The sequence below is a fragment of the Pogoniulus pusillus genome, chromosome 12, assembly GCF_015220805.1.
Source record: "Pogoniulus pusillus isolate bPogPus1 chromosome 12, bPogPus1.pri, whole genome shotgun sequence".
NCBI lineage: Eukaryota > Metazoa > Chordata > Aves > Piciformes > Lybiidae > Pogoniulus > Pogoniulus pusillus.
Genome location: NC_087275.1, coordinates 32,270,631 through 32,290,853, shown reverse-complemented (window position 1 = coordinate 32,290,853; position 20,223 = coordinate 32,270,631). Strand labels below are relative to the sequence as shown.

Below are 20,223 nucleotides of genomic sequence, written 5' to 3'. Positions count from 1 at the left end.
CTGGCGAATCCTCAGGGCACCGTCGCTGCTTTTGTGCTTTGAGAAGGATGGCAACAGGACAAGAACACAAAGAAGGCACTGGTGGAACAGGTGAGGCTTGGTTCAGCTGCCAGAGAAACCTTGATGTGCCCTCAGCTATGAGTAAGGCTCACAGAGGAGCCTGGCAAACGCTGCCACACAGCAGGGAAAAGTAAGGTTTGGTTTTTCAGGCAGGGCTGTTCCGATGAGCTGCATAGGGACCCCCAAAACCCACCCCTAGAAGCCCCTCAGCTGCTGTGGCTGAGTCAGTCAGTGAAAACACCACACCAGGCTTGCCCCACTGCTTGAGAGTAGCTTTAATACAAAAAGCTATTTACAGTCAGCCGCGACAGAGGGGAGAGAGGCTGGGGCACAGCTCCTCCCCTCCTCGCAGCAGCAGCAGCCAGTAAGGAGTGTGAGGAACACATTTTAAGCTCTCAGTTGGCACAGTGCTAAAAGGCCAGCCCAGGAGGGAGGAGCAGGAAAAGATCTTGCTCTAAGCTAATGCTTCTCGTTGCAGCGCTAAGCCTTTGGCTTCTGCAGCACTCTGGCATAAATCTTTTCAGTGCATTGCCACTGACTCACTATAAAGCTGCCACTGGTCACTGTGTGGGGCACTGATGGGCAACACGAAGCAGCCAGGGGCTTGTGCAGCCCCTGCACATCAGCTCTACCCAGCTGCTAGGGGAGGGTTAGGAATGTATCTCTGGTTAGGTTATTCTCACTGCACTTGTGCCCTCTGAAGCATTATTAACCTTCTGCCCTGGGCTCTTACCAGCTGTTTGCCTGTGGTGCAGTACTGCAGTCCAAATTCTGCAGAGATGGCCACCCCTGTGTGCAGAACAAGGGAGAACAGTTAGGGGGAGCTCCCTCTTCTTCCTCACATTAAAGCAAGACACGCCAAGGCTACACCAGTTAGGACAGCGCACAGGAAGCACTGCTCTGACCCTCCTGCAGGGAGTGGGTGAGTTGGGAGGGACTTTGAAGATCATCCAGTTCCAGTGCCCCCTGCCAGGGGCAAGGACACCTGCCACTAGCCCAGGTTGCTCAAGGCCTCATCCTGCCTGGCCTTGAATACCTTAAGGGAGGAAGCTTCCATGATGTCCCTGGGCAACCTGTGCCAGTCTCTCTCCACCCTCACTGCAGAGAATTTCTCCCTAATCTCCAGTCTCAATCTGCCCTCCTCAAGCTCCAATCCATTCCCTCTCATCCTACCACTCCCAGCCCTTGTCAAAAGTCTCTTCCTGGCTTTCTTGTAGCCCTCTTCAGGTACTGGCAGGCTGCTCTAAGGCTCCTCAGAGCCTTTTTCCAGGCTGAACAGCCTCAACTCTCCCAGCCTGTCCCTACAAGGGAGCTTCTGCAGCCCTCTGAGCATCTCTATGGCCTCCTCTGGGCTCTCTCCAGCAGCTCCATGTCCCTCTTCTGCTGGGGTGAGCCCAGAGCTGGAGGCAGTGCTGCAGGTAAGGGCTGAGCAGAGCAGGTTGGAGGGGCAGAATCCCCTCCCTGTGCTGCTGCTCTCTTTCATAGAATCAACCAGGTTGGAGGAGACCTCCAAGCTCATCCAGTCCAACCTAGCACCCAGCCCTATCCAATCAACCAGACCATGGCACTAAGTGCCTCATCCAGGCTTTTCTTGAACACCTCCAGGGACGGTGCCTCCACCACCTCCCTGGGCAGCCCATTCCGATGCCAATCACTCTCTCTGTGAAGAACTTCTTCCTAACATCCAGCCTATACTTCCCCTGGCACAACTTGAGACTGTGTCCCCTTGTTCTACTGCTGGTTGCCTGGGCTGCAGCCAGCACACAGCTGCCTCTGTGCTGCCAGCCACCAGTGCTGGCTGCTGGGCACTTTGGCACCAACTGGCAGCCCCAAGGCCTTCTCCTCCAGACTGCTCTCAGCCACTCCTCACCCAGTCTGGATTTCTGCTTTGGATTGCCCTGACCCAGGTGTAGGACTTTGCACTTGGTCATGATGAACTTCATAAGATAAAACTTTTTCCTGGTCAGCCAGGAGTTGACAGAATTATACTGAAAGGACTTGAGTCACTGCGTAGGAAAAGTGAAGTTCCTGATGCCTGCTTCCTCTATGACTGCACCACCCTGAGTGGCACAGAAACAGCCTTGAGAAATGCCAAAGCCTAGACAGCTTGAAGCACCCTTCCCTAGTACTCAGCACTGGTCAGGCCACCCCTGGAGTGCTGTGTCCAGTTCTGGGCTCCTCCATTGCAGAGAGCTGCTGAGGTGCTGGAAGGTGTTTGGAGCAGGGCAGCAAGGCTGGGGAGGGGCCTGGAGCACAGCCCTGTGAGGAGAGGCTGAGGGAGCTGGGGGGGTGCAGCCTGCAGCAGAGGAGGCTCAGGGCAGAGCTCATTGCTGCCTGCAGCTGCCTGCAGGGAGGCTGTAGCCAGGTGGGGTTGGGCTCTGCTGCCAGGCAGCCAGCAGCAGAACAAGGGGACAGAGGCTGAAGCTGTGCCAGGGCAGGTCTAGGCTGGATGTTGTGAGGAAGTTGTTGTCAGAGAGAGTGATTGGCACTGGAATGGGCTGCCCAGGGAGGTGGTGGAGTGGCCGTGGCTGGAGGTGTTGCAGCCAAGCCTGGCTGGGGCACTGAGTGCCATGGTCTGGTTGGTTGGGCAGGGCTGGGGGCTAGGTTGGGCTGGGGGAGCTTGGAGCTCTCTGTCAGCCTGATTGATTCTATGGCTCTATGAGTTATGCTGCAAAAAAGCTTTGGGTAGAACCTCAGGGCTGACTTTGACAGCATTGCTGCTGACCTAGCACTGGACACCTTAGCTCCTAAAATAAGGGCAGTTTTTTACAGTCCAGTTCAGTGGAGGAAGCTGCCAACGACGACCCAAGAAGTGCTTCCTTACCGCAGCTGCAGACACCGCAGATCGTCTTTAGTGATGTCGTTCAGGACAGCACTCAATGTGTAATCCTCTTCAGCAAACTGAAAAGGGAGATTCAGCCCTAAATGAGTCTTTTTTCGCTCATTAGGACTACAATGCCCTTTTGTTTTGTTTATAAAGGTGATTTGGGTGTGGGGGGGTGTAAGTATTTAAGGTATTTTTACTCTCTTCATGGTCTCCAAGTCTGCTCCTTGTTGTTTCAGCCAATCCATGAGCTCAGGATCTGCAGTGCCTCTAAAAGTTGCTGTGGACCCTTTGGAATCTACCAGGAAAGAAAAGAAAGAAAGAGGTTCATATGCCTCAAAAGCAGGGCACAGTGTGGTGGTTCTCAGGCTGCTACTGAAGCTTAAACCAGACAATCTTTTAGCTTTTAAATATGAACCACTACGTTTGCCTGCAGCTGGCAACGTGTACAGGACCTCCTCCTACCTTTGGGTTTAAGTTTTAATCGAAGCAAGTGCAGCTCCTGAGTTTTCTGCTCCAGAGATTGCTGTAACAGGCTCTGATACTCTTTCTCCTTATGAATGAGGTTTTCCAGCAGCCTGGTAGCAGAGCAGAGAGATCAAACACAACCATACTGAGGGTAAGGGTAGCAAAGGACAGAGGCATTCAAGAGATTCTGTCTGTGATAGCTTAGAGTTTTCATAGCATCATAGAATCAGCCAGGTTGGCAGAGAGCTCCAAGCTCCCCCAGCCCAACCTAGCACCCAGCCCTGCCCAACCAACCAGACCATGGCACTCAGTGCCCCAGCCAGGCTTGGCTGCAACACCTCCAGCCATGGCCACTCCACCACCTCCCTGGGCAGCCCATTCCAGTGCCAATCACTCTCTCTGACAACAACTTCCTCACAACATCCAGCCTAGACCTGCCCTGCCACAGCTTGAGCCTCTGTCCCCTTCTTCTGCTGCTGGCTGCCTGGCAGCAGAGCCCAACCCCACCTGGCTACAGCCTCCCTGCAGGCAGCTGCAGGCAGCAATGAGCTCTGCCCTGAGCCTCCTCTGCTGCAGGCTGCACCCCCCCAGCTCCCTCAGCCTCTCCTCACAGGGCTGTGCTCCAGGCCCCTCCCCAGCCTTGCTGCCCTGCTCTGGGCACCTTCCAGCACCTCAGCATCCCTCTGCAATGGAAGAGCCCAGAACTGGACTCCTCCCAGGGGAAGGTTCAGGCTGGATGTTGTTAGGAAGTTGCTGGCAGAGAGAGTGATTGGCACTGGAATGGGCTGCCCAGGGAGGTGGTGGAGTGGCCGTACCTGGAGGTGTTGCAGCCAAGCCTGGCTGGGGCACTTAGTGCCATGGTCTGGTTGGTTGGGCAGGGCTGGGTGCTAGGTTGGGCTGGGGGAGCTTGGAGCTCTCTTCCAACCTGCTGGATTCTATGATTCTCCCTGTGCCATGTCCCTGCAGAAAGCAGTATCTGAGAGCTTGTCAGAGTGCCTGGAAATAAAGCCACAATCCTTGTCAGAAAGTTACCTTAAGGTCTCTTGTTTAAGCCTGCCCAACTCCAGGCTGAGCTGCTGCTGAGTCTCCTGTGACACTGCAGAACTGAGGGTGCTGACTCCTGATGTGATGGCAGGATCCTCAGCCCCATTTTGCACCGTGGGCTGGCAACTGTCCTCTGCTTCATCACCATCCCTGTCCCCACCTTCAGTTTCTGCTGCTGGCTCAAAGTGAGCTCGGAGCTCTGGTAAAAAGGGAAACAATGTTAAGAGTAAGAATTGGTTTGGACAAGTTTTGTAGTTTGTCCTTTGCTAGAGCCACAGAACATTAGGGGCTGGAAGCGACCTCCACAGACCATCCAGTCCCACCCCTCTGCCAGGGCAGGAGCATCTAGAGTAGGTCACACAAGATTCCTTCTCCTCCTCAACGTTGGTGATTTTAATTAGCATCCTTCTGTAGGCCAAATGATTCCCCTCACATCAATGCACTCCCTTATCTGCATCTCTGTTCCAAACCACATAACCAGACCTGTGCAGCATTCACCACCCTGGATGTCACTAAAGCCTTGTCCAGAGTCCTTTTCTTTCCTCCTAGACAAGTGCCAGCTGGGGACTGAATTCAATTTACCTCTTTCTTGTCCTGGTTGGAGTACCCTGGGGGTGCAGAACTGCTGAGCTACCTCCTCTTTATGTGTCTTTGTAGTGCAATTAGAGCACAAATCCTGCAGCTCGACACTTCTCCCTGCACAATATCTTCACCCCCTGCCTCTGATGTAGTGACCTATGGGATGCAGTTCTAATGGCATGCTGGCAGATTAAAGCATCTGACCTGCTCCACCTCTTTGATGTGCAAACAGCCCTTAAACATAGTAAGAATTAAAAGCTGCCTTTCAGCTGCTTTGCTTTACCTGGGATGAGGATGGTGACTGCTGCTTGGACTGCACGGCGGAGGATGTTATCCATGGCAAACATCCAGTGGGGCCTTATTAAATGATTCCTTAACACTTTGTTCACCTAGAAACCAACAAATACCCTTCTTTTACAACAGTCAGGTGAAGTTCTACAACTTGGCATCCACCCTAGGCACTGAAACACTCCCACCTTGGAAAGCCTACACAGCAGATTTGACAGTTCTAGGCCACAGCTTTCAAACTGCCCAGATGGTGGCATTCAAGCCCCTGTACAGTACAAAGTGAAGAAGAACAGGAAATAAAAGTAGGATCCAGAACAAAAATCAGAGCTTGAAGGCAGTCTTTCAAGCACCACCCACTCTGGCTTCAAGGCCCTATCTGAGAGTGACCACCTGAGGCTTCAGTACATCAGGGCTCTGTGCCCAGTGTTGTGGCACCCCTCTGGGGTGGCTACTCTGCAGCCTTCCTCCAGAGCAAGGCAGCTTTCAGCACTGCTGAGCCAGCTCTGTGGCACCCCTCTGGGGTGGCTACTCTGCAGCCTTCTTCCAGAGCAAGGCAGCTTTCAGCACTGCTGAGCCAGCTCTGGCACCCCTCTGGGGTGGCTACTCTGCAGCCTTCTCCCAGAGCAAGGCAGCTTTCAGCACTGCTGAGCCAGCTCTGGCACCCCTCTAGGGTGGCTACTCTGCAGCCTTCCTCCAGAGCAAGGCAGCTTTCAGCACTGCTGAGCCACAGCTCACCAGGCAAAACCTGACCCTTGAACACTTTCTAGTCTCTCCTTAGTCTTCCACACAGTCATCAGGGCTCAGTCTACTCCATACTGACCACATCCTCCAACCTTCCCCAGCAAGAGCAGGAGCTTCTAAGGAACAGGGGCATAAAATGGCTATTCAGTGTGAGCAGGGCAAGGAGGAAGAGTGGAGAAGCTGTCCGGGGGGAATTTGTCTCCCTCAGTGCCAGGCCAGGGACTCACCGCATCCTGAAACCCAAAGAGCAGCAGGTGGATCTGATTGATGGAAGTGCTGTCAAAGTCCAGATCCATTTTCAGCTTGGATATGGTAGAAGCCATCACTCTCTGCTCTGGGGAGCGAATGAAGTCCCTTAAAATCCCAATGATTTGCTTGATGTGGGCAACTGAGAGCTGCAGTTCTTCAGAGCTCTGGGGAACAGGCAATGAGTGGGTAGCAAGTGAACACAGCAGGCACTAAACGTCCACAACTGGCAGGGAGGTTTGTAGAATCATAGAACCAGTCAGGGTTGGAAGGGAGCACAAGGAGCAGCCAGTGCCAACTCCCCTGCCATGCCCAGGGACACCCTACCCTAGAGCAGGCTGCACACAGCCTCAGCCAGCCTGGCCTTAAATACCTGGGGTTGTTTAGCCTGGAGAGGAGGAGGCTCAGGGGTGACCTTATTGCTGTCTACAACTACCTGAAGGGTGGTTGTGGCCAGGAGGAGGTTGCTCTCTTCTCTCAGGTGGCCAGCACCAGAACAAGAGGACACAGCCTCAGGCTGCGCCAGGGGAAATTTCGGCTCGAGGTGAGGAGAAAGTTCTTCCCTGAGAGAGTCATTGGGCACTGGAATGGGCTGCCTGGGGAGGTGGTGGAGTCGCCGTCCCTGGGGCAGTTCAAGGCAAGGTTGGATGTGGCACTTGGTGCCATGGTCTAGCCTTGGGCACTGTGGTAAAGGGTTGGACTTGATGATCTGTGAGGTCTCTTCCAACCTTGGTGATACTGTGATACTGTGATACTGTGATACCTCCAGCCATGGGGCCTCAACCACCTCCCTGGGCAACCCCTGCCAGCCTCTCACCACTCTCCTGCTCAACAACTTCCTCCTCCCCTCCAGCCTCACTCTCCCCACCTCCAGCTTTGCTCCATTCCCCCCACTCCTGACACTCCCTCACAGCCTCAAAAGTCCCTCCCCAACTTTTTTGGAGCCCCCTTCAGATGCTGGAAGGCCACAAGAAGGTCCCCTGGGAGCCTCCTCTGCTCCAGCCTGCACAGCCCCAACTCTTTCAGGCTGTGCTCACAGCAGAGCTGCTGCAGCCTCTCAGCATCCTCCTGGCCCTGCTCTGGACACTCTCCAGCATCTCCACAGCCCTCTTGTCCCAGGGGCTCCAGAACTGGATGCAGGACTCCAGGTGGGGTCTCAGCAGAGCAGAGCAGAGGGGGAGAATCCCCTCCCTGGCCCTGCTGGCCACACTTCTGCTGAAACTTAAACTAGAACCAAGACACTCCTCACACCCAGGCTCAATCTCCTCACCTCCAGCTTTGCTCCATGCTCCCTAGTCTTGTCACTACCTGAGTCCTGTCACTACCCAGGGTTTAAAGCTTTGCCCAAGTCTATTTCACCCTGATGCAAAGAAATGACAACCTTTTAGACCTAACTTTTTTATTTCCCCCTGTTTCTCAGGAAATCAACTTGAGTCTGTTACTGCTGTGGCTGCCACAAAGGGAAGAGGGTGCAGGGAACAGCTCCACACCTCTGCAGCGTACTGCAGGGGGCAGCTCTCCTCCATGCAAACAGGGTGAGGCGTTTGCAGATGCCAATCCTCGGCTTTTAGATGCCATCCTTTCAATAACCTGAGTCTGAACTCAGATCTAATTATGCACAAATTGTATTTCCTGAGGCAAGTGACAGGCTTCAAGTGTTCCTCCTGTGATGTGCAGCTCAGAGCCCTCAGAGTCAAAGCCATCAAAGGGATAGGATGAGAGGGAATGGATTGAGGCTTGAGGGAAGACTGAGACTGGAGATTAGGAAGAAATTCTTTGCAGTGAGGGTGGTGAGACACTGGCACAGGTTGCCCAGGGAGGCCGTGGATGCCCCCTCTCTGTGGCATTGCTTGGCCATGGGTTAACCAACATTTATTGCTCCCCTTTACAGGCACCAAAGCTTAGAATCATGGAATCAAGAGATTGGAAGAGAGCTCCAAGCTCATCCTGTCCAACCTAGCACCCAGCCCTGCCCAACCAACCAGACCATGGCACTAAGTGCCCCATCTCACTATTGAGATCACAGCATCACAGAATGGTTTGGGTTGGAAGGGACCTGCAAAGCTCACCCAGTCCACACCCCCAGCAGTCAGCAGGGGCATCATCCACTAGAGCAGGTTGACAGAGCCTTGAACATGAAGATCTCTGGGAATGGGGCCTCAAACACCTCCCTGGGCAACCTGTTGCAGTGTTGCAGCAGCCTCCTGCTGCAGAACTTGCTCCTCACAGCCAAGCTCAACCTGCTCTGTGAAGCTCAGCCAGTTCCAACCCCCCTGTGCCATAGGCAGGGATACTTCCCACTAGAACAGGTCCCTCGAGGCCTCATTCAACTTGGCCTTGAGCACCTTCAGGGAGGTTGTGGAGCACAGAAGCACCCAACGTGATCGAAGATCACGTTGGGTGCTTCTGTGCTCCACAACCTCCCTGGGAAACCTGTGCCAGTGTCTCACCACCCTCAACCTGTGCCAGTGTCTCACCACCCTCACTAGGAAAAACTTGTCCCAGACCTCCTCCTTAAAAAACCTGAGGAGCCCAAGAGCAGGGAAGAGCTGATGCCTGCTATCCAGTCAGACAAAGAACAGCCACACAGTTAGAGGGCTGAGAGACTGAGACTATGCAGAAGGAACAATCCAAGCAGCTCTACTCATTAATTTCCAGGAAAGGAATAATACCAACTGCCCTGCCATGGCACTTCTGAGGTAGAATCATAGCATCAAGCAGGTTGGCAGAGAGCTCCAAGCTCAGCCAGCCCAACCTAGCACCCAGCCCTGCCCAACCAACCAGACCATGGCACTAAGTGCCCCAGCCAGGCTTGGCTGCAACACCTCCAGGCACCACCTCCCTGGGCAGCCCATTCCAGTGCCAATCACTCTCTCTGGGAAGAACTTGGCAGGTAGGAAGTGGAAGGCTGGAGTGCAATTACCTGGGCAATGCAGTCCTGCAAGTTGGAGGCTACTTTGTCCTGCTCTTCCTTCAGGATCTTATAGAGGATGGCTCTGCGTTCGCTGTCCTTCCGCAGCAGGAACAGCCCTGAGTCCTTGTCCTCCACAGAGGGAGAGTAGCTCCTGTCCTCCAGGGCTGAGCCCTCGTCAGGCACACTGTGTAAGCAAGCAGGCCACAAGCAGAGCAATCACAGAACGTTAGAGGTTGGAAGGGACCTCCAGAGAACATCCAGCCCAACCCTCCTGCCAGAGCAGCATCCCCTAGGGCAGTCCACACAGGAATGCAATGAGGTGGGGTTGGAAAGCCTGCAGCGAAGGAGACTCCACAACCTCTCTGGGCAGCCTGCTCCAGTGTTCCACTATCCTCAAGGTGCAGAACTTGTTCCTAGAACCCAATCTAAATGTGCTCTGCTCTAGTTTGAAGCCACTGCCCTCATCCTGTCCCTGAAGGCCTTTGCAAACTGTCCCTCTGCAGCCTTCTTGCAGGCCTCCTTCAGGTCCTGCCAGGCTCTAGGTTTCCTTGGAGCCTTCTCTTCTCCAGGCTGCACACCCCCAGCTCCCTCAGCCTGTCCTCACAGCAGAGGTGCTCCAACCACCTGATCACTTTCATGTCCCTCCTCTGCACCTGCTTCATCAGCCTTCCTCTATGGAGTGCCCCAGAGCTGGATGCAGCACTGCAGGTGAAGTCTCAGCAGAGCAGGGCAGAGTGGCAGAATCACCTCTCTCCATCTGCTGGCCACACTGTGATGCAGCCCAGGCTGCCATTAACCTGTGTGCTGCAAGCTCCCACTGTCTGCTCATGTCCAGCTTCTTGTCCATCAGCACCCCAAGTCCTTTTCTGCAGGGCTGCTTCCTCTCACCTCATCCCCCAGCCTGTACTGGTAGCGAGGAGTGGCATCATGCACTAAAATCCAATGGGAATTACACCAAGAGCAGAGGTGGCAAGCGAAAAGCAAATGCTTTACCTTAGCAAGTGGGAGATGGGGTGCTTTGTCTGAGTCTCTGAAACAGGCTTCTTTGGCCTCTCAAAAAGCATCTCATGCTGCACATCAGAGTCTGGTGAGACAGAGCCGTGCTCGCTGCTGCTGCTGCCGGCCTGCTCTCCGTGCAGGGGCAGCAGGAGGGATGCAGGACGGCTGCAATCTAGGATGAGATGTGGGCAGGAAAAGGCATTGTGCTTCAAACAGCTCTCACCATCTTCCTGCTGCCAAACAGCTGAGGGACAGAGAGCCCTGCTGATAGAAAGCAGCACCACAACTCAAATCTGTGCATGTAGCAGCAAAAAGGGTGAGGAGCGAACTGCTGAGAGCAAAGCAGCAAGAGATGCTGCTCTGAAATGCTGTTGGTTACCCTCTTACCTCTCACAGGAGAGGTGTTCCAGCAAGGAAGACAGTAGGAAGGTAAAGCAGAACAGCTTCTTCAGCACCTGAGTGCCAAATTTCCACGGCAGACACCAAATCTGAAAACACTAACCCATGCAGACCCAACGACACCTGGCAGAGCCAAGTGTTCACCTGCCAAACACCCACTCCATACAGCTCAGACCTCTGAGCTGCATGCAGCTGGGAAGCCAAACCCAGCACTGCTTTGGAAAGCTTTCACCAGATGCCACCTTAGTGAATGAAGCATTTCATGCTGGGGAGAGGAAAAAGCAGGGCTGGGTGGTTTCAGCAAGATAATCCAGACACACATTTGGAGGGAGTTGTTGGATGTAAATATGTCTAACTACAAGCCCAGGCACTCTGCACAGCTGAGTTCCTGCTCCTTCCCTGGCACAAGAAACATCCTTTGTATAAGAGGCTTCTGTTGCAGTCTTTGATGTAGCAGTTAACGATCACAGAACTGTCAGGCTTGGAAGGGACCTCAAGGATCAGCCAGTTCCAACCCCCTGCCATGGCCAGGGACACCTCACACTAGAACAGGTTGCCCAGAGCCTCATCCAGCCTGGCCTTAAAGACTTCCAGGGATGAGGCTTCCACCACCTCCCTGGGCAACCTATTCGAGGGTCTCAGCATCCCTGTGCTGAAGAACTTCTTCCTAACACCTAATCTAATTGTCCCCTCCTCTAGCTTGGATCCATTCCCCCCAGTCCTGTCACTACCTGACATCCTAACAAGTCCCTCCCCAGCTTTCTTGTAGCCCCCTTCAGAGACCGGAAGGCCACAATTAGGTCTCCTCAGGGCCTTCTCCTCTCCAGCCTGAACAGCCTCAACTCTCTCAGCCTGTGCTGGTGGGAGAGGAGCTGCATCCCTCTGAGCATCCTCTCGGCCCGTCTCTGGACAGCTTCCAGGTGCTGACTCGGTTGGCAATTCCTTACCTGAGGGCTTGAATGCAATCCTGCTCTTCTTGCCCTTGTTCAGCTGTTTCAGGAAGGAGTCCTGGAGCAGATCAGACGCTGAGACACGTTTGTTAGGGTCGGGTTCAAAACAGAGCAAGATGAAAGCTCTTGTTTCAGCAGAGAGTGAGTCTGGGATTTCAGGATGAATCTTAAACATCCCAACCTGCAAGCCAAACACAAATACAAATGATTTTTACCTAACAAATGCAAGGAGCCAAAGCTTTCTTAGAGTCTGATCTCACCCACTCTGGCAGAAAGGAGTAGTCCAGGTACTCACACAAGGCAGGGAAGTGACAGCAAGGTTCCAATCCTCTTTTACTTCATTGCAGCCACAGTGGTAGCACACAAATACCAAGGCAGGGATGTATCCAAACATCTACCCTCAGACTCTCTGAGGATCTGGGCATTATCCACACCAAGGCCTTCAAATGCTGCTTCTCCTGCAAGCCACAAATCCCTGCAGCTACTGCATATGCTTCCCACCAGCCCTGCCCAGCACCACGTCTGTCCTCCAGCAACACCTTCCTCCTCTAGCACTGCCTGCCAGGGCCCTGCACCTGTTCTTCTCCTGCCACTGCCAGATTTCCTTGTATGAATGCCCACAGTGACCTTGCCAGACCTTGTCACCACTGCCAGCACTCAGAGCAGATGTCTTCCCTAGCCTGCCAGTGCCATTGAACTGACAATCACAAAGGTTTATTGAGAGCCCTCAACTCTTTCTGGAAGCAATGAAAAATGTGTTTCTCCAGGTCACTCTCCACTGAGTTTTCCAACTCCTCCCCTGCCTTCTGGCACAAAGGTTTTGAAGTGAGAGCTGTGCAACACGTGTGGCACGTATGTGGCAAGATCAGGGCTTGCAGGCTCAGCATCTTGACATAAAACAGGCTCTGGAGGACAAGCAGCAAGATGACAGCCACAAGGGAGGCAGCAGCCCAGCAGCTAAACAAGTCCCAGCTGCTCTTAACTAATCTCATTCTCCAGCTGCATTAACAGCCTGTGGCACCAGCAGGCAGCTCACCAGAGTGCTTCAGCTCCAAAGCAGCAATCTGCCGAGCACTCAGGCTGCCACTGGAGTGACAGTGCAGGTTTGCAAGTGCTAACAAAGCATCAGGGCCCTCAAACAGCAGCTCCAAGCACAGGCAAGGCTCAGCATTTCCTGCATGCAAGCCTCTTAAGCTGAGCAGCTTGCTGACCCCTGCAATTAAACTCATGTGCTTAATAAAGGCATTTAATACATCAAGAAATGGAATCATAGAATGGCTTGGGTTGGAGGACAGCTCCAAAGGTCATCCAGTCCAACCCCCCAGCAGTCAGCAGGGACATCTTCCACTACATCAAGCTGCTCAGAATGTTCTCCAGCCTCATCTTGAAGATTTCAGCTCCCTCCCTGAGCAACCTGTTGCAGTGTGGCAGCAGCCTCCTGCTGCACAACTTGTTCCTCACAGCCAAGCTCAGGCTGCTCTGCTCTCAGCTCAAACCATTGCCCTCCTCCTGTCCCTGCAGGCCTTTGCCAGCAGTCCCTCTGCAGCCTGCTTGCAGCCCCTGCAGCTCCTGGCAGGCTGCTCTGAGCTCTGCCTGGAGCCTTCTGTTCTGCAAGCTGCACACCCCCAGCTCCCTCAGCCTGTCCTTGTAGTTCCAACCCCCTGATTGTCTTTGTGTCCCTCCTCTGGACCTACTCTGTCAGGTCCATGTCCCTCCCCTCCTGTGTTGAGAGCTCCAGAGCTGGATGCAGCACTCCAGCTGAGGTCTCACCAGAGCAGAGCAAAGTGGCAAAGCAATCCACAGAACACAAAGTTACCAACAAATTAGTATTAAACCCAGTAAGTTAGCACCTGAAAATCCCCAAACTCCAGCAAAAAAAGTTTGTCCTTACTTTAAACATTGCTGCTTGAGGCTCCCCTAGTTCATGAAATGGAGGTTTGCTTGTTGCCATTTCAATAATGGTGCAGCCTAATGACCAGATATCTGCTGGGGCACCATAGCCTCGTGGGCCCTTATCAATGATTTCTGGAGCCATGTACTGCAGGGTTCCTAGCCAGAACAAAAACATCAGTCAAGTGTTAGAGCCTTGCTGCTTATTAGAGACAATTAGCACACCACTCAGAGACCCCAAAGCTGCCAAATGTCCAGCCAAAATATTTGAACTCCCCTCGAGGCACTGAAAACCAGCCAGAAAGTGACATTTTAAGAGCTTTACTGTAAGACTATCTTGTTTCTCTCCCCATCTGATATAAGGTTTGGGACTCAGGGGTCAGTACTGGGATCAGGACTAGTCAATGTGTTCATCAAGGACCTGGATGAGGCCACAGAGGGCACTGCCAGCAGGTTTGCTGATGACATCAAACTGGGAGCAGAGGCTGACAGCCCCCCCCAGGCTGTGCTGCCACTCAGCATGAACTGGGCAGGCTGAGAACTGGGTGGGGAGAAATGGAATGAAATGCAACGAGGCCAAGGGTAGAGTCTGGAAACTGGGAAGAAACAACCTCATGGAGCTGGATGGGTTGGGGAATGACCTGCTGGACAGGGGAAAGGGATCTAGGGGTGCTGGAGGACAGAACGATGTCCATGAGCCAGATGTGCCCTTGTGGCCAAGAAGTCTAAGGACATCTGGAGTTGGTTGGCAGGTCAAGAGAGGTTCTCCTGCCCCTCTACTCTGCCCTGCTGAGGCCACATCTGGAATGTTGTGTCCAGTTCTGGGCCCCGTGGTTCAAGAAGGAGCTGAGGGAAGTGTTTGGCTGACTGAGTCCAGTGCAGAGCCACAAAGACACTGAAGGCAGTGGAACATCTCCCTGTGAGGCCAGGCTGAGGGAGCTGTAACTAAAACCTTTGCAGAGCTTTGCAGGGAAGAAACTTGTTTCAAATGCAGGGAAGAAATTTGTATCAAGCACAGGGAAAAAATATGTTTGCAGTGCTGCAGCTGATAAGATGCTGATCATAGAATCAGGCAGGCTGGAAGAGAGCTCCAAGCTCCCCCAGCCCTACCTAGCACCCAGCCCTGCCCAACCAACCAGACCATGGCACTCAGTGCCCCAGCCAGGCTTGGCTGCAACACCTCCAGCCACAGCCACTCCACCACCTCCCTGAGTAGCCCATTCCAGTGCCAATCACTCTCTCTGTGAGCCTCACAATTTGATGCTGTGTCCTCTTGTTCTGTCCCTTGCTGCCTTGGAGAAGAGACCAACCCCACCTGGCTACAGCCTCCTTTCAGGTAGCTGTAGATCCAGCCTGCCCTCTGCAGAGCCTTCCTACCCTCCAGCAGATCAACACCCCACCTAAGTGGTGTCCCCTGCCAGCATCCTGAGGGCGCTCTCACTCTCCTGGTCAAGACCACTGATAAAGATGCTAAACTGAAGTGTCCCCAGCACTGAGCCCTGGGGAACAGCACTGCTGACTGGCCACTAACTGGATTTAATTTCCATCACAGACCACTCTTTGGGTCCAGCCATCCAGCCAGGGCTTGAGATCCAGCAGAGCATGCCCATGTCCAGGTTCACTCTTTCCATGAGGATGCTGCTGCTTCATTTTCATGGCTTCCTTGGTAAGGAAGCTGGGGGAACCACAGACTCACAGCTAGGCAGACAGTGGGAAGCTCTGTGATTGTCACTGCAACAGAGGCTGCTGGCTCCTGCCTTCCACCCAGGCTGATGGCTGTGGCTGTGCTCCATTTACTTGAGTGCCAGCCACTATCAAGGTTATTAAGAGCTGCTGTATTCAAGTGTTTCCAGATGTGATGGCAACAAATCGATTGCTCCCTAATGGAAAACTATTACCCCAGCACACTTAACAAGTCCTTTGGGTAAACAAAACAAAAGGGAGAAGGGGAGTTAAATGGAAGGAAATGGCATTAAAAAAAGAGGAAGACAGGTAACAAGCCTGTGTTTGTGGTGATCACACTCCCACTCACTCTTCCCTGAAAACAGAGCTCTAATATGTGTTTCTATCACATATCCAAAGAGCCACTTGGCTCCCAAACCATCATCATATCCTTTATAGATCTGGAATGTGTCCAGAGAAGGGCCATAGAATCACAGAACCAAATAGATTGGAAGAGAGCTCCAAGCTCACCCAGCCCAACCCAGCACCCAGCCCTGCCCAACCAACCAGACCATGGCACTCACTGCCCCAGCCAGGCTCTGCTCCAACACCTCCAGCCACGGCCACTCCACCACCTCCCTGGGCAGCCCATTCCAGTGCCAATCACTCTCTCTGACAACAACTTCCTCCTAACATCCAGTCTAGACCTACCCTGGCACAACTTAAGACTGTGTCCTCTTGTTCTGTTGCTGGCTGCCTGACAGCAGAGCCCAACCCCACCTGGCTGCAGCCATGAGGATGATCAGAGAGCTGAAGCTGCTCTGCTATGAGGACAGGCTGAGAGAGTTTGGGCTCTGCAGCCTGTAGAGAGGAAGGCTCCAAGGAGTCCTTATTGTGGCCTTCCAGTATCTGAAGGGGGCTACAAGAAAGCTGGAGAGGGACTTAACCTATCAGGTAATGATAGGACTGGGGGGAATGGATCCAAACTAGAGGAAGGGAGAGTAAGATCAGATATTAGGAAGAAGTTCTTCAGCACAAGGATGCTGAGACACTCAAATAGGTTGCCCAGAGTGGTGGTGGAAGCCTCATCCCTGGAAGTCTTTAAGGCCAGGCTGGATGAGGCTCTGGGCAACCTGATCTAGTGTGAGGTGTCCCTGGCCATGGCAGGGGGGTTGGAACTGGCTGATCCTTGAGGTCCCTTCTGGCTCTGACAGTTGTGTGATTCTGTGAACTCTGCTAAATCAGTCTTACCTGTAAAAGTTTCTGTGCATGGATTGATTCCTGCAAGCCTCTTGGAAGTCCCAAAATCAGATATCTTTACCACCCCACTGTAGGTGTTCACCAGTACGTTATCTCCCTGTGGTTGAGAGAGAAGGGAGGGAGGAGATAGAGGAGCACAGATTCCAAATCCCAATCTCAATAATCCTTCATGTCTGGAGCTATCTTTCTAATATCCCTTTCTACAAAGCAACTTTCCTGGAGCACCAGGGAGAGGAGGTTGTTTCACTCTTTCCTTTTGTTTTAAGCTTCCATAAAATCCTACTCTGAGTTCTGCTTCAGGTTAGAGTAAAACCAACTGCAGTAAGCCCATAAAAAGCAAACCCCATGAAGACACACCACAGGAGAACTTACCTTTATGTCTCTGTGTACAATCTGGTTCTCATGGAGATATTTAAGGCCTTCCAGAATCTGCTTGGTGTAAAATTTAATTGTAGGTTCTTTCATTGGGCCCCACTTAGATCTTAAGAGAGCTGAGAGGCTGCCTACGAGAGTTAAGAAGAAAATGGCTCAAGACAGCAAAATCCCCAAACCCACCTGAAACTTTGGCATTTGGCTGAAGCCTTTGCTCACTCTCCTCGTGTAAGAGCAATGCAGTGCCTAGAATTAAGGCAAACCCTTCCTAGATCCCCCAAAGCAAATCACAGAGTCATAGAATGGTCTGGGTTGGAAGGGACCTCTGAGGGTCACCCAGTCCAACCCCTCCTGCAGTCGGCAGGGACATCCTCCACTGGATCAGGCTGCCCAAAGCCCTGTCAAGCCTGACAGCTGTAGGTAATGTAACGTTAGCCTCTGGTTAATGTAACCTTGACCTGTAGTAGTCAGTGCAACTTGACCTGCAGTTAATGTAATGTTTAATGTTACCCTGTAGTTAATGTAATCTTAATCTGCCATTAATGTAACCTTAACCTGTAGTAGTTAATGTAATGTTAACCTGCAGTCAGTGTAACACTGACCTGTAGTAACATTAACCTGTAGTCAACATAATGATAACCTGTAGTAATGTAATGTTACCCTGCAGTCAGTGTTTTACTGACCTGTAGTAACACTAACCTGTAGTCAACATGATATCCTGTAGCTAATGTAATATTGACCTGCAGTCAATGTAATATGTTAACCTGTAGTCATTAATGTAACATTAACTTGTAGTAGTCAATGTAACATTAACCTGTAGTCGTTAATGTAACGTTAACCTGTAGTAGATACTGTGATGTTAACCTGTAGTAACATTAACCTGTAGTAGTCAATGTAATGTTAACCTACAGTAGTCAATGTAATGCTAACATGTAGTAGTTACTGTAACATTAACCTGTAGTAGTCAATGTAACGTTAACATGTAGCAGTTACTGTAACAACCTACAGTAGTCAAGTCAAAGTAACGTTAACCTGTAGTCATTAATGTAACATTCACCTGTAGCAGTCAATGTAATGCTAACCTGTAGTAATTAATGTAATATTAACCTGTAGTTAATGTAACGTTAACAGGTAGTAGTTACTGTAACATTAACCTGCAGTAGTCAAAGTAATGTTAACCTATAGTAGTCAATGTAACATTAACCTGTAGTCATTAATGTAACGTTAACCTGTAGTAGTCAAGGTAACATTAACCTGTAGTAGTCAAGGTAACGTTAACCTGTAGTAGTTAACATAACATTAACCTGTGGTTGTTAATGTAACATTAACCTGTAGTAGTCAAGGTAACATTAACCTGTAATACTTAATGTAACATTAACCTGTAATAGTCAAGGTAATGTTAACCTGTAGTAGTCAAGGTAATGTTAAGCTGTAATAGTTAATATAACATTAAACTGTAGTAGCTAATGTGAGGTTAACCTGTAGTCAATGTAAGGTGAAGCTGTAGTCAACGTAGCATTAAGCTGTAGTCAATGTAAGGTGAAGCTGTTAATGTGCAATGTAACATGAAGCTGTAGTCAACGTAGCATTGAGCTGTAGTCAATGTGAGGTGAAGCTGTTAATGTGCAATGTAACATGAAGCTGTAGTCAATGTAAGGTGAAGCTGTTAATGTTCAATGTAACATGAAGCTGTAGTCAATGTAGCATTAAGCTGTAGTCAATGTGAGGTGAAGCTGTTAATGTTCAATGTAACATGAAGCTGTAGTCAATGTAGCATTAAGCTGTAGTCAATGTAAGGTGAAGCTGTTAATGTTCAATGTAACATGAAGCTGTAGTCGATGTAGCATTAAGCTGTAGTCAATGTAAGGTGAAGCTGTTAATGTTCAATGTAACATGAAGCTGTAGTCAAAGTAGCATTAAGCTGTAGTCAATGTAAGGTGAAGCTGTTAATGTTCAATGTAACATGAAGCTGTAGTCAATGTAGCATTAAGCTGTAGTCAATGTAAGGTGAAGCTGTTAATGTTCAATGTAACATGAAGCTGTAGTCAATGTAGCATTAAGCTGTAGTCAATGCGAGGTGAAGCTGTTAATGTTCAATGTAACATGAAGCTGTAGTCAACATAGCATTAAGCTGTAGTCAATGTAAGGTGAAGCTGTTAATGTGCAATGTAACATGAAGCTGTAGTCGATGTAGCATTAAGCTGTAGTCAATGTGAGGTGAAGCTGTTCATGTGCAATGTAACATGAAGCTGTAGTCAAAGTAGCATTAAGCTGTAGTCAATGTGAGGTGAAGCTGTTAATGTTCAATGTAACATGAAGCTGTAGTCGATGTAGCATTAAGTTGTAGTCAATGTGAGGTGAAGCTGTTAATGTGCAATGTAACATGAAGCTGTAGTCGATGTAGCATTGAGCTGTAGTCAATGTGAGGTGAAGCTGTTAATGTGCAATGTAACATGAAGCTGTAGTCAACGTAGCATTGAGCTGTAGTCAATGTGAGGTGAAGCTGTTAACGTTCAATGTAACATGAAGCTGTAGTCAATGTAGCATTAAGTTGTAGTCAATGTGAGGTGAAGCTGTTCATGTTCAATGTAACATGAAGCTGTAGTCGATGTAGCATTAAGCTGTAGTCAATGTAAGGTGAAGCTGTTAATGTTCAATGTAACATGAAGCTGTAGTCAATGTAGCATTAAGCTGTAGTCAATGTGAGGTGAAGCTGTTAATGTTCAATGTAACATGAAGCTGTAGTCAAAGTAGCATTAAGCTGTAGTCAATGTGAGGTGAAGCTGTTAATGTTCAATGTAACATGAAGCTGTAGTCGATGTCTGAAGAGCACAAGCACAGTAAGTGCACCTCTGGGCTTCTACTAAGCTGCGAGCCCCAACTGCTTTAGCTTCCTTTGAGGGGCTGAGCTGAGAACGCTACAAACCTCCTGGCACTTGCTCCATGAAGATCTTAATGTAGCCATCTTCTGACACAGATCCCAGGTACTGCACGATGTTGCGATGCTTTAGGTACTTGTGCAGTGCTATCTCTTCGTGAAGAGGCTGAGAATACCTAGGAAAATAGGAATACAAAATAAGCCAGGGGCAGGAAAAGCTCCCACCTAAATGCTGCTCTGCAAACAGAATGGGGTTTAGGGATACCGATCCCATTCTCATACATAAGAAGATACAACTGCAGCTTAAACCCCCAGATTATGTCTTCTGGGATTCATTAGACACATACAGGTTATCAAACTGAACTTCCTTTCCCCAAATAAATAAATGCATAAATTAGTCTTTATATGAGAAGGGCAAAGTGGGTATTAGGAGGAAATAATTGAGTTTTCTTGGGAGGTTCAATATGGCAAAGTGCAAAGCCCTGCATGTAGGTCAGGGCAATCCTAGATATCAATCCAGGCTGGGCAGTGATGACAGTGAGAGCAGCCCTGCAGAAAAAGGACTTGGGGGTGCTGGTGGAAGAGAAGCTGGACAGGAGCCAACAGTGTGCACCTGCAGCCCAGAAGGCCACTGGCAGCCTGGGCTGCA

The 20,223-nt window shown here is 50.8% G+C and overlaps 1 protein-coding gene across 1 annotated transcript in view; it reads right to left on the bottom strand.

Moving 5' to 3' along the window:
- Window positions 1-320: 320 nt before the first annotated feature.
- Window positions 321-20,223, bottom strand: part of MAP3K15 (mitogen-activated protein kinase kinase kinase 15) — a 72,017-nt gene continuing 52,114 nt past the window's right edge. The window contains exons 16-29 of the mRNA XM_064152054.1: window positions 19,623-19,750; window positions 16,697-16,827; window positions 16,316-16,421; window positions 13,404-13,561; window positions 11,510-11,693; window positions 10,158-10,335; window positions 9,174-9,348; window positions 6,232-6,417; window positions 5,259-5,364; window positions 4,385-4,595; window positions 3,350-3,462; window positions 3,085-3,182; window positions 2,885-2,961; window positions 321-849 (exon numbers count right to left, since the gene is read on the bottom strand). Coding sequence (XP_064008124.1) covers window positions 729-849; window positions 2,885-2,961; window positions 3,085-3,182; window positions 3,350-3,462; window positions 4,385-4,595; window positions 5,259-5,364; window positions 6,232-6,417; window positions 9,174-9,348; window positions 10,158-10,335; window positions 11,510-11,693; window positions 13,404-13,561; window positions 16,316-16,421; window positions 16,697-16,827; window positions 19,623-19,750 — 1,972 coding nt within the window. The 3' untranslated portion in view covers window positions 321-728. The remainder of the gene's footprint in view (window positions 850-2,884; window positions 2,962-3,084; window positions 3,183-3,349; window positions 3,463-4,384; window positions 4,596-5,258; window positions 5,365-6,231; window positions 6,418-9,173; window positions 9,349-10,157; window positions 10,336-11,509; window positions 11,694-13,403; window positions 13,562-16,315; window positions 16,422-16,696; window positions 16,828-19,622; window positions 19,751-20,223) is intronic.